Source organism: Apiospora kogelbergensis (genome assembly GCF_038363985.1).
Source record: "Apiospora kogelbergensis strain CBS 113332 chromosome Unknown utg000001l_segment0_segment0, whole genome shotgun sequence".
Taxonomy (NCBI): domain Eukaryota; kingdom Fungi; phylum Ascomycota; class Sordariomycetes; order Amphisphaeriales; family Apiosporaceae; genus Apiospora; species Apiospora kogelbergensis.
The window spans coordinates 2764077-2777131 of record NW_027117418.1 but is presented as its reverse complement, the minus strand read 5'-3'; the positions used below and the strand labels follow the sequence as shown (position 1 = coordinate 2777131).

The window sequence follows — 13055 nt, the reverse complement described above, 5'->3', positions numbered from 1 at the left end:
GACAGCTTAACAATAATCACAATTTTCTGGCAAGGAGTCGGACGTGGACTTTGATTCTTTGATTTACAACTATCATGTACGGTTGGCTCGGGCAGTAGCCCGCCTCGCATTTCTTTGCGCTGCCAAGGCGGCAAGAGTAGCATTATATCCCACGTTCTGCGCCGACCAGAGGTTAGTCTTTGAACGAAGAGACGAAGACGAGGACGGGACGACCCGTCGCTGGCCAGCTGCCAACCGCGATATGGAGTACTTACCTGCAATGCGAATGCGGCACCGCTTTCTGGTGTGTTTAGCCGGTCACTCCAGGACGTACGAAGGGCATCCCGCACATGAAATTCGGCCAATGTCGCGTTCCCCGAGTTCAGTACATCGCCGAGCTCTTCGTAGCTACTGTTCTGATCCTGTGATGTCATATTTCCGGCTTCTGTTGTTTGTTCTTCATAACTGCCTGTAGCACCCGCTGTCGGCGCTCTTGCCGTACCGTCCCCCATTGGGCGGCCCGCGGCGGGCGCAGCCCTATGAACGCCGCGCTCCTCTGCGTCGTGATCCTGGTTCGTGGTAGGTCGCGCGCTGACCCCTGCCCGTCCATTGCTCGTACTGCTCCGCGGGGGCTTTATAATTTTGCGCACTTTGTCCCGCTCCATATTGACGGACAGCATGACACATTGCAAGCATAGCAGGACAACGTCCAGCAATATCAATGTGAATTTCGATGTTGGAGGTCTTTGACCCACGAAGTCAACCAAAACTCCGCCGTGGAGGTAGCCCCTCGACGCCTCGCTGGCCTGGGGCAACGAGGTCGCTATATGCAGGAACATGCAGAGGAGGTTCGGCCCGACGATGGCGCTGACCTGGTAGTTGGGGAGGAGGAAGATGATGTTTTCGGGCTTGGGGGTCAAGTAGGTCCATTGCGGTAGCCACCGAAGGAACAGCCGGAAGAAGGAACACCTGCAAACATGCCAAGTTAGACACTCCCTTATGCATATGCAGCAGAACGACGTACTCCATGTAGTATAATGTACACAGCTCGGCGTAGATGAGGGTATCCAAGCAGCCGAGCAAGTGTGTCAGGAAGGCAAGCTTCTTGCCAAGGCCGTCTTTGGCCTTCTTGGACAGCGAGGAGCGCCGGCTGGCGGTATCCGGTGTTGGGACATCGCTCTGCCTGCCGCCGTCGTCGCCAAGGCTGGAGGAGGGAGCGGCGGCTGCCTCGTCGTCGCGACGGGGGAGAGTCGGGTGAGATGCCGCCAGCGATGTTGGGGTGGGATCATGGTTCATAGCTCCACCACATTTGATGATGAAAAGCCGCTAGTTGTGAGTGTGACCTCACATGCTGCTCCCGAGATGTGAAGTGCTGTCGCAAAGGATGCTGTGGTGCGATGGCGAGCAGGGACTGGATAATTGGAGGGTTGGTGCAGCACACCCGTTGAGCCGCCTGTTCACATACACGTACGGTTGGAGGTTCGATGTCGGTGGTGGTTGATGGACCCTGGGTACCAACCCGAGTTGGCTTAGGCGTCTTGTCCTAACACTCACACAGTGCCCAGCGCCTGCCCAGTGCAAATCGCCATGAGCTCGGCCTCGGTGCAGTACTTGCTGTAAAGAGCCACTTTTAGTTATGCAACCCGTCTTCCCGTACGGAGCCCCTTGTGAACGCACCGTCCAAGTACCGACCGTGCGAGGTACCTGAGCATCTGCGACGGAAAATAACTGTCTTCACACTCGCAACCATCACGAAATATACTACGCTTTCTGCCCATGACGTTTAGTTCTCGTACAGATAGCGCTGCAGGCGACTTCGTATTTTTCTAATAGATACATAACTGCAGCATGCTGTCGCAGGATGCCGATGCCACTAGCTCCAGAGACTTTTCAATGTATCGTACGCCTGAACGCCATGATCATTATCCCAACCCGGCTCCGAGTTGCTTTATTTCCTGCTCTTCTTCGCTGTGTCATCCTCGGGCGTCTCCGTCTCTTCGTCCTGCATATCGCGGCTCCTCTTGAGACCCTTCATCTTTCTGGTCTGGAGATCACCAAGATCTTGCCTGCCCAGATGGATTCTGCCCAGCTTATCACCCATCAAGTCGGTGGTGACGTTCTTCTTGGTCCGCTCCTCGCCAGTCTTGGGCTTCCTGAGGGCCTCCTTCCACATGTCCTCCTGGGGCTCCTGGATACGGCCGGGTCGGAAGTCCATGCGGGGTCCAACCTCCTCCACCTCTACTCGGGGAACCGTGTGGCCGCTCCTTTTCGTGCTGATCATGTACGCGCGCACGTGAATGGCCGGCTTCACCTCGTCTCCAGCTGGCTCCTCGGCCGAAATGTTGATCAAATACTGCAGGCCCTCGACATCGATCTTGTCTCCCGAGGTATCTCCCGTAAACAGCTCGGTAAGCATGCTCTTTGCCAGGGTATATTCGTTGGCCGTCGGCGAGTCGAACGCAGTGCCCGAGAAGACCAGCATGGGCCGCAAGCCAACAGCAGGTTTTCGCGTCTTGAATTGCGAGATCTGTCGGTAAGTTTGAGGATCAAGAGACAGCTCACTAGGAACAGACACTCGAGTTAGTCGGTGGTGGAATGGATTGGAGACAGCCAAACGTACATCATGTCAAGGATCTTGTGGCCAAAAGTCCTTCCCACGGTCAAAGTATGAGGCCGCTTCTTGGAGCTCGAAGCAAAGACAAACATGCTGCAGTCATTTCGTTCCGAGAAGAACTCCAGACTGGCCGGATCTGTGAAGGGATGGATGTCGTTCTTCTTGGTGAAGCGCTTGGCGAGAGGCACGCGCAGCGCATAAAGGTCGCCGAGCGCATTCTGGCAAACTTCCGAGCAGCTTGTCTGTACTTGTGTGTGAGCCCAAATGAACCACCCATATCACATGCTTGGAAGTGGTTGCTGGTAGATGGCTTACATATCGAAGGAAAAGAGCAGTCTTTGGGTTTTCCACGACTTTGGGCGCTCGCTTCTCCAGGGCTCGCTTCGAACGCGCATTGCGCGGTTTTCTGTGTCCATGTTAGTAAGTCTGCGATAACCATTGCGCGCTGAGAGACTAACACCTGTCGAAGCATTGCAACGGAACGGCTTCGGAATGGCTATTTAGATGGTTGTTGACCTTGGTTGGAGTTGTCGATGCCTGCGCTGCTGCGTCAAGCATGGAATTGCACTGGAGGGGCGCTATCCTGAAAATTTAAGCGGAGTAGGACGGCAAAAAACAGGCCATAGGTACGGCTTGACGGGTACCGTTTCGATAGCTGGGTGGGTCCAGGTTCCAGGTCGGTTGTGTATCGAGTAGCCAAAGTAGCGAGTTCAAAGGCTCCTCCAGAACATCACCTACCAGAGACCACTCATCACTTGACTTGATCAAATGGGGCCCGGGAAGCCTACCTCACACCATATGCACTTCCTATTCGGACCTTTTTGGGGCCCATGATTGGCCTACGCATATGTATCGAGGCAATCGCCAGACGGTAGAGTTGTACATACATCCATATGGTCTTTTCGGTGACGTTTTCGACCAGACCAATCAATCCCTTGCAGGCGTGTCAGCCCCCAGCAATGCTTGGCGATGTGGGTGCCTTTTATGTAGATGTTGAATGTCTAAGGGTCGATGGCATCCCTCGTCCGGCATCCGGCACTCCATAAGGGCAGCCCCGAGGCGCCGCGGCCGCGATATGGGCAATTGTGTGTTATGAAGAAGGCTCGGAGGGGGCCAGTGTGCCAATGTGCTAATTGCGCTGTCGTAGAATCCGTCCAACACACCATCGAATTGGTCGGGTGGGTACGTATCTCCCCTCCCCTTGCTGGTATGGTATGCTAAGTTACTATGCTAGGTTACCCAAGCCGAGCCCGTCAGTTCGTCAGGTCGTCCAACCCAGGCAGGCAGGCATCTATCTGATCAGTTAGCCAATGGACCCCCGTCGCCGTTACGTTTGTATGTATGTACATATGCAGTATCAAGTAGGGGACTTGGGGACCGACGGAATCAAATCAATCAACCAATCCTCTCTGATCGATCTATTTCTATTTCTATTTCTATCTACAGTACATGCACGCCGTAAACCTAACATGACTCTCCATGTCCGGCCTTAACCTAGCGCGTCATTTCCGACTTGGAGGTCATAAAGTAAAGAAATGTCGGTCATCTAGCACACCAACCGATCCCAATCAATATTCTTAGTAACTTGAAACACCACCACCTTTTTTCCCTTAAGTTTGTGCTAGCATCTGCGCCTCGCGCCTCTGTTGTTCGCCCCGTCCACAAGTCGTTCCGAGCTTTCGAGCCTCTTACACTCGCTCGTGTTTCTTTGTCTTCTTTTTTCTTCGTTGCTTGGGGGAAGGGAAAAGTATCCGTATCCATCATACACAAGATCACAACAGTGATCTCTTCTTCTCAAATGAGTCCGGGCATGCGAGGAGCTCCTTATCCTTAAATATCTTGGTCCGGTGTCGAAAAGCGTCCAAAGCAAGCTTCTGTAAAACATCGAAACCGAACCCAAAACCAACCCCTCGCCATCCTTCCCGTCTGGCAGTCAATGGAAGGTTAGCATTGCCGTTGACAACCTACTTGTCAATAGCTTGCTGGGAGTGTGCTGGTACTACCAAAAATACTAGATTCCAAAAAATCAGCTCAGCTCGCCCATCCGTCTGTCTATCTCGGGTCAAGTCAAGGTTAGCTTTAGACCCATCTGCACCTCCCATATTAAACCAGTCATGATATGAGTGGGCCTATTGTCTTTGTGACGGCTCCCCCAGCCGTTGAGTCGACGCTCTCGTCCCGCCGCTCGCATTCCTTCTCAGACATGGTGCCTGAGCGATCACGACTGTCTCACTCAAACTTTGATGTGACATCACGAAAACCATCCTCTACCGCCAGGCCCCAGCACCTGTCGCCTCTCCCAGCCTTCGACATTCCCTCCTTCGACCTGCCCGATTTCGACTTCGACCCCAACTTCTCAATCCCAGCTCCTGACCGCACGGCCAGCACCGATGCGAAGCACACGAGCCTGCCTGTCCCCGAGCCAGACAAGATGGGCAGAGCCAGAGGCAAATCGCTCTTGACCCGCCGCCAGTCGTGGATGCCAGGTTCCAAGTCGACATCCGACCTGGATCTTTCGAAAGAGCCAGAAAAGGAGCCTTCGACGGCTTCACACAGCCCCCTGAGGTCCAGCATGCAGAACAGAAGGTCGCGGACAAGTCGAGATCGATGTCGGGATCATTTGCCTCTTTGGCAAAACGCTCAACCAGCTGGATTGCCACATCTCGATCGCCTTCTCCGTCGCCCAGGAAGGAGGCCAGAGACTACGTCTCTCACAAGCCCCAAGGTCACAACCCGTCCCGCGACCCATCCCCCAACAACGAAGCAGCTACGAGATCCCCGAAATACCTTCGCAAGAGAGCTATATCATCCATGGATAAAGAAACCAATAAGTCCACCGACTCTCTGGGAAAACTAGGCAACTACTTGTCCAAGATGAAGCAGCGCCCGCAGAGCCTGCTGGTCAGAGGAGTGACAATCAATGATGGAGACAGCACAACTTCATCTATAGCTAGCTCGGCGACAAATACTCACCCTTCCAACCCGGCATCAGAACACAGCAATACGACAGTCCCCGACGAGGTCCAGCGCCCGCATACAACACAGCCTCGAGATCCGTTGTGGTCGGCCTTCAAGGCGCTGGATGCTGAGCACGGCAAATTTCAGGCCAAATCTGTGCACATGAAAGTCAGTGCAGTGCGCAATACGCTCCTCCCTTTTCTGCGCAAGTATGCTTTACATCCTTCGAACAACACGTTGCATTTCGAAGAATTGGAGCCCAGGGCCATCATCTTGAACAAGTGGTGGGTTGGCCTGTTGGAACTGCTAGACGGGAAAGCCAACCAGTCGGTGGCAGGTGTGGATCGGCCCATTGTCCTCGAAGTGACGACTATTTTGATGATGCGTCCGGAATGGCGCCAGTGTATACCGCAATTCAGCCCCTTGGCACACCGTAACCCTCGCGAGTCAGTTGGGCGGAAGGAGCATGCGCATAGCAACGGGTCCGGCAACCGATCACGGAGCTCGACCGCAGATTCAGAGTTTCTCGCCGAGTCGGCTGAGCACAACGTACGCACCATGTTTGTTACCAATCTCGTGGTCCAGATGGGCATCGTTGTGGACAAGCTGTCCCAGCGCCACGCGCCCCTGAGCCTTGTCAACTTTGCCGGGAGAGCATGCGCATATGCTTTCTTTTTGCCCCTGGGGTGGCCGAGGTCCTCGTGCGGTTGTGGGCTCTTACCCCCGATCTGCTCCGCCGCGTTGCCGACGAGTTCCGCTTGCCCCGACGCGGCAAAAGGGAAAGTGATGATATAGTGGCCCTCTTCCCGCCAAATTTGGAGAGTCTCGGCTGGTCCTCTGTCAGAGCGATGGTCCAATCATTACGACAAACTGCGCAACTGCCGCTGGCCACATCCAAGATCCCTTGGCATGGCCAATGGGTATCGAGATGGAGGGGCCACGACACCGACCTGTTCTTTCTTTTCTGCAAGTACTACTATATACTCGCCGAGGAGTTCATGCCCCCAGACCTCCCGCTGACAGAGAAGGGTCGCGCACCTGCGTTCGTGTTGGTTAACGCGCAGCTGCTTGCCACATTGGACTCGACGATACACCGGCAAGCAGGTCTGGAAGCTTCCATGGGGCTACCGCTTTCCGAGGGAGCAGATGCCTCGGCGATGGCGTTGCCTATGAACCTCAACAATAACGTCAGCAAAGGCATGAATGACAACCGCCTGATTGCGCTCCTCAAAGACTTCCTGTCCACGGGTTCGATGGCGTTTCCAGGTGCTCGGCACTCCTTTGCTGAGGCGTTTATGGCACTCATGAAGTCAGCTGCCAAAAGGACATCCCAGTTCGATCACAATGCATGCTTCACTTTGTGCGACTTCCTCGAGGAGTCGCTGGTTGCGTACCGGGGCTTCCTCGGGACGGGTCGCTTGTCTCTTGACTATATAGACTGGCCTTTTTGGCTCGACGTTTGCCAGAAGATCCTGGATTCCAACCATACCATGTCCGAAGTCCGAGTGCTCTCCCTGGTGTTTTCCATATGGGACGTTGCTACGAGCGAACAAGGTCGAAAAGGAGACTATTTGCCAGGACTGGCTTCTAAACGAGGCCACTTTCACCAAACTTTTCAACAACTGGTGCCCCATGGTGAGAGCATACTACATGCGTCTTCTTTGCTGGCGTATATGTCGCAACGACGGAGGCGCGAATGACTCGGATATGTATGTGGTTGCACTGAGCCCCTTGACGAAACATGCCTACTGACTTAATACATTTAGCCGCATATTTCACCTCGCGGCCACACGGCTTGGGACTGTTTGGTCTCATCATCTTTGGCTTCGTGACGCAGCTGAGCGAGACAACAAATGTGCACCGTCGACAGCCCCAGCCACACCGGCTCCGGGCAAGCGATTCATGATCATTCGCACGGAAGCTCCCGGGGCACAGCCGGGGCTCATGGTCGGGTTTGACTCGTTCTCGACTTCGTTCAACCCGTTAGAGTCGACATCAGCAGCAGCGCCGCCACCGCCGGAAGTCATCAACACGCCAAATACGGAGGCTGCCGCGTACAAGAAGAAATGGAACTTGTTAGGTAGGGTGCTCCATTTGTCGAACAACGGCAATGGTGACGATGCTGAGCCATCGACACGAGATGGAACAACGTCTCGCAAGGCGGCACCGCCAGCGAAGGGAACAAGCAACCCAGTGACTCCGCCCGCGTCAGACACGGACAGTATAGGTTCTTCGCCTATCTACGAAAGCCTACGGTACATATTCAAGTTCACTCTTTCCTGGAATGGGCCGAACTTGATGCCTCCTGCGGAACGTATCCTTTCGCAGCCGCGGCTGCCACTGCCGGCGCAGTCTCAACTGGGCTTTTCGGACATGGGCAACAGCTACCACGGGCTCCCGTCGGGCCGGCCTGCACCAACGCGAGCGGTGTCGGGAAGCGTGCAAAGCGGGCTGATTGAGGCGGCGAAGAACGCGGAGCTGTCGGAAACGTCAGCAAGCCCGCGGTCGTCGTCGACGATGGACAGGCGGGGAAGCCAAAGTGCGAGCATAGAGCGCATTAGCAGCAATCAGTCTTCACTGTACCAAGACCGCATCACTACGCCTACGGCGGAAGAGTTTGCGCAGGGCAGCAAACCGAGTAGCCATCTCGAGAGAGGGGCGAAATATTCGGGCCGCGCCCTGGCAGAATGGAGCCTGGTGGTAGCGGAATGCAACAGCTTCATCGACCGGCGGCGGGACGAGGGAGTACCGGACCTGAGCGAGGTCGAGGTACCCTCGCTGGCGATGCCCCGGTAAAGGGTGCATTACGTCCTATGTGATAATCATTGTTTACAGCATGCATGATGCCTCTCTCTCTCTCTATCGATCGACATGGCCGGCGTTTGGGTTCTTTTGGTGATTTCTCTAGCATGTAGGGGTGGATCTTGTTCTTTTCATTTGCGCAGCGTGTCGTTCATGGCACGCTCGGGAGTCTACCGCTCGTGTGTTTGCACAGATGGCATATTATATAACAAGCGACGGCGGCGACGTGGTCAAGGTCGCGGCGTATATATCGCGGGTCCCCAATAAAGTAAAGCCGGGCTCTGGAGTTAAGTGGTAAAGGGAACGAAGGAGTACATAGAAGGACGTGGTATAGACGAGCAAGAAGGCGATTGGAGCGTCGTCTCTGTATCAGTACACCATGTATTACTTGTTATGCTATTTAGCGAACTGGCTGGCTGGATACGTCTATATATGTAGTATCTAGAGAATGAAGGTACGGAGAGTTGGGGACTGTCGGAACGACACATGTACAAGCGTATTGTATATAAGCCAGCCAACCCCCTTTCCGCCCCGTTCCCGTCCTTCCCTTTTCACGTGCTCGCTGTCGTGGCTGGAGGGTTTCGAAAGGAACGAATGCTGTTTTAGTAAGATTTGGCCGATGCCGACACTACGTACTGACTTTAGTTAATTAACCTACCTACCCACTACCCACTACCCACTACGCTGACTACGCTGACCACGCTGACCAGCCAGAAACCAGCTACTCGCTACTCCAGTCAATCCATCCATCATCACCCGCCACAACTACTACCTCCACGTCCAGCAATCATCGTACTGCATTCTTGATTCCATATTAAAACCCATGCCCATCTTGCTCTGTCACTGACCAAGGCCCTGTCCGCCAACAACCGACGCGAGCTCGAGCGCAACTGGTCGCAGCCAACCGCATCGCATCCCCCACTCGATGGCGTAGCAGATCGCATCCCATTTCCCATTTCAATTCGCACAAACGCATGTGGCAGCTGCCGCCATATCGGCCGGCTCTCACACCCCAGCAGCCCAAAGACAAATCCGCGAAACACCAGTCCGACGACTCCTGGATTGCCCGACAGGATGCCCTCTGCGCGCCGCGTTCGCTTCCTGGTCATGGTGGGCATGGCCGTCATCGTCACCACCCTCTTCTTCACCTCTCAGTTCGGCTCCGACGAGAGCCGCGCCTTCCAGGACTTCTACGGCAAGACGGTGAACGCCATGGAGCGCAAGCGCGGCAGCGGCGGCGCCCAGATCATCATGGACGGCAAGGGCGCCACTGCCGTCGTCAGCGAGGCCAAGGATAAGGACGGCGACGGCGCCGTGGGCGAGGACGACGTCCAGCAGGCCAAGGAGATGGCCGAGCGCCTGCGCGAGGCCGAACAGCGCGCCAAGGACCAGGCCAACGCCAAGGCGCCCCTCAAACCCGACTCCCTAGTGAGCTCGTCGGCGTGGGGAGCTCCGCCGGCGGCCAGCACCGCAAGCTCGGCGACAAGGACGCTTCCGCCGCCAACCCCAAGGATGAGTCGGACCCGGCCAGCAAGGTTGAGGCCACGCTGAACGAGATCCTTAAGAAGTCACCCGGTATGTTTGCCCACTTTTTCCTTCTCCTTTGTCTCCGTCCTCTTCTGGTCGACCCCTCTGACCCCGACGCGCTACAGTTATCGTTTTCTCCAAGTCCTATTGCCCCTTCTCGAAGCGGGCCAAGGGAGTGCTGCTCGAAAAATACACCATCGACCCTGCCCCCTATGTCGTGGAGCTAGACCAACATCCGATGGGCAAGGAACTGCAGGCCAAGCTGGGGGAGATGACGGGAAGGTCGACAGTACCCAATATCCTGGTCAACGGCAAGAGCATTGGTGGCGGCGATGAGATTAGCGAGCTCGATGCGAGGAAAACTTTGATTGATAAGATCAAGTCCATCGACAACAAGAGAATTGCCATGAAAGAAAAGTTCACAAGGCCAAGAGGAGGGGACTAAAGCATGCCTATAGTCAGGCCGGTACAGCCTAGTCTTTTCTACGGACCAACGTGTTGGGCGCCGTCCGGAGATGTGCTAGGTACTAAACATGCATGCCCTTGGTCTGTAAGCCTTGCTACAGTGCTGTGAGATCCTGCAGCTAGCGGTTGGATCCCGGGGACGAGGTTGGTTGCGCAGCCTCGCATACGGCTCGGAATAGGGGCGCTTCGTGGCGCGTTCCGACTACTTGCTCGCCGAAGGAGAATCGGCTTCTACACAGACGCAAGCATTGGGCTGCGAGGCGACCCCTATAGTCCCGAGCAGCCCTCGTGACGATTGAATGGGTGGGCGGGGCGGTTTTGTACAGTTACAGATATGCACTTTGGACATGGCGCCAAGGGTTGTGTACGCTGGGGTGTAGAGGATACCATAGTTTCGGAACGCGCAGATTTCGGGTTCCATCTTGTATTCATATTTCTCTTTCCAACCAATCTTGGACGACATCAGAAGCCCGCTCCCACATTCATCGACATGGGAGACGGCGGTCCTTTCCTGGCTGCGAGGCCCATGAACCGCATCCTCGTCCACATGCCCAACGCGCTCAGATTCTGGGTGGGCGGCTCATTGTGTCGACGGTGCCTGGCGTCTTGGGCTTGGTACCATGTTCGCTGTCGAATCTGGCGGTAGGCGGCTTGCCGACGTCTGAAAAGACATTTTTGAACCTTTGCGCCAAGGATTCTTTCGGCCGGGAAGAAGAGGCGGGGGGGAACCTGGGAGTCAACACGATCATGGCTGGACCAGACGGTGGATGAGTCTGACCAGATGGAAGCAATATCGGGTTTGTCCTGTTGTCTGACAGCGTTGTTGGGAGAGGGCGCTGCGCCTTGGGTGGAAGGAGGACCTTGGTGCTCTGGCATCGTGGTGGCTGAAAGGAGGTTGGTTGGTGGTGATCGGGGGCAGTAGGGTAGTGCTGTATGAACACCACAGTGTCACTGTTGTCTTGAATCTCTGACATGACAACATCGACACTTGTTCTCGGTATACATATTTATATTCGCTTGATCGTTACTCGTTGAAGCAGACTATATACCTTGCCGTGTCTGGCCAGCGGCGTACCAATGCGTCGCGTCAGCTGATGACGTATCGTGAGTCAGTCCCGTGGGAGCGACTTGCGTACTTGTCTATAGCGGCCGAAGGTGGTATGCGACCGGAGTGCGTGGTTCGCAATGACGCGGCGGAGGGGAAGCTATTCTATTCGTACGTGACGGGGCATGCCTCGTAATCCGCATGCGCTTTATGTCTGCCATGACCGACTATCCCACCGTCGCCTATTTACAACTACCCCAGGTATTGCTGTGGCCGAATACAGCTATGCGTTATGCCGGTCGCGCATGGGCTGGCTTATGACGCCTTTGGCAATGGCAACCTTGATGGCTCACGCCGATGCCACTCGCCGATGCCACTCGCCGATGCCATCAAGGTGCACGACATAGCGTCCCCGTACAAGCTGGAAACAAAAGCACCGCCGTCGCTCGCCGCATGGTCTTGGAACAAGTATCCCCTCGCCGTCCAACGACACAGACATCGGATGCCGCAGCATCCTGTTACTTTAGACAATACAACTACGGAACCAATAATGGACTCGCTACCTCCTGAGATCATCCTGGGGGTGGCGGAGCGGATGGACATGGCTACTACGGCGCACTTCATGCAGACCACCAAGGCATGCCTCCCAGCCCCCTGCGATAGACGAGGAAGGCGATTAACAGGTGTGGCTCGGCTGTGCAGACTATTCGCACCCTGCTCCAGACTTACGAAATATCCATTTGCAAAGCCAAGATGGCAGCCCGACGCGGCTTACCGCCGCTCGAACATCTGCTATGCTCGCGCGGTCCCAAGGGTCGCGTTGTCGTCGCCAACGACACATTTGACGCCGTTCTCGAGCTGGAAGTGCGACAAGAGCGCATCAGCCAGGCCTTGCGAGGCGACTTCCTGGACACAGGCGACCCTCCGCTCCTCGGCCCACTGACGCCACGCCGGCACGAGCGACTTGTCGAGCTCATGGGGACGTCACTGCACCACTGCGACCACATTGCCGACATTGCAGTCAACACCCACGCCGGCGGCCCCGGCGCCCGCGCCGCCCAGATTGAATACATAGGCAGCCTGGCCGCGGACGAGCTGGCCGCGCTTTTCTACGTGGTGGACATGGCCGGCTTCGCATTCGTGCGGGCCCGCAGGTACGAAGCCGAAGACCCTTCGGTGTGGGAAAAGATCACGGTATTTGAAGAGTGTCTTCTGCGCCACGGCTCGTGGTTCTTGTGGGCGCACATTCGAGGCGGGCAGGAAAACAACACAGACCAGATGATCGAGGCCGGGCTGAGGGAGCTGGTGGATTGGGAGACCGGCAAGGAGGGGATGTCGCCTGGGCTGCGCATGTCCCTGGTGGATGCCTACCGACACCGACTCAAGAAAGCCGACGATGACGTGGCCGACGTGGAGTCGTCACTGCGGGAGCGGCTGCGACGCCAGGTCATGGCACCCCAGATCGGGAATCTGGCGGAAAACTCGACCGACCGGTAGCGGCCCGCATCGGCCATAAGCCCGGGTCTTGCCGCTGTCGCCATGGACGGGAATTCCCAGGAGGGGTTTCGTAGTCAATCCCGACAATCATCATCAACTTATAAAGAGCGCATTGCCCGGCTTTCTTTCTCCTCGCTCTCCTCGCTCCCCCCCTCTCTCTGTGTGTGT

The 13055-nt window shown here is 55.8% G+C and overlaps 6 protein-coding genes across 6 annotated transcripts; 3 read left to right on the top strand and 3 right to left on the bottom strand.

Annotated features, from left to right (window-relative positions):
• Positions 1–72: 72 nt before the first annotated feature.
• Positions 73–1275, bottom strand: PG998_000884 (DSC E3 ubiquitin ligase complex subunit 4; the record flags this gene model as incomplete). Its single annotated transcript, XM_066867702.1, has 3 exons — positions 73–254; positions 314–948; positions 1004–1275. 3 exons carry the CDS (start codon positions 1273–1275, stop codon positions 73–75), a joined length of 1089 nt encoding a protein of 362 aa, XP_066736117.1.
• Positions 1276–1927: 652 nt separating this feature from the next.
• On the bottom strand, positions 1928–3065 carry PG998_000883 (putative RNA binding protein Rpf2 involved in ribosome biogenesis; the record flags this gene model as incomplete). Its single annotated transcript, XM_066867701.1, has 4 exons — positions 1928–2540; positions 2600–2835; positions 2909–2999; positions 3052–3065. 4 exons carry the CDS (start codon positions 3063–3065, stop codon positions 1928–1930), a joined length of 954 nt encoding a protein of 317 aa, XP_066736116.1.
• A 1731-nt stretch (positions 3066–4796) lies between these two features.
• PG998_000882 (uncharacterized protein) lies at positions 4797–8347 on the top strand (the record flags this gene model as incomplete). The annotated part of the gene is made up of 5 exons (XM_066867700.1): positions 4797–5179; positions 5242–6187; positions 6247–7050; positions 7106–7260; positions 7318–8347. 5 exons carry the CDS (start codon positions 4797–4799, stop codon positions 8345–8347), a joined length of 3318 nt encoding a protein of 1105 aa, XP_066736115.1.
• Positions 8348–9427: 1080 nt separating this feature from the next.
• Positions 9428–10325, top strand: PG998_000881 (monothiol glutaredoxin-7; the record flags this gene model as incomplete). Its single annotated transcript, XM_066867699.1, has 3 exons — positions 9428–9781; positions 9865–9928; positions 10006–10325. 3 exons carry the CDS (start codon positions 9428–9430, stop codon positions 10323–10325), a joined length of 738 nt encoding a protein of 245 aa, XP_066736114.1.
• A 482-nt stretch (positions 10326–10807) lies between these two features.
• Positions 10808–11221, bottom strand: PG998_000880 (uncharacterized protein; the record flags this gene model as incomplete). The annotated part of the gene is made up of 1 exon (XM_066867698.1): positions 10808–11221. The coding sequence occupies one exon, from the start codon at positions 11219–11221 to the stop codon at positions 10808–10810; it is 414 nt and encodes a 137-aa protein (XP_066736113.1).
• A 922-nt stretch (positions 11222–12143) lies between these two features.
• Positions 12144–12887, top strand: PG998_000879 (uncharacterized protein; the record flags this gene model as incomplete). Its single annotated transcript, XM_066867697.1, has 1 exon — positions 12144–12887. The coding sequence occupies one exon, from the start codon at positions 12144–12146 to the stop codon at positions 12885–12887; it is 744 nt and encodes a 247-aa protein (XP_066736112.1).
• Between the last annotated feature and the right edge of the window lie 168 nt (positions 12888–13055).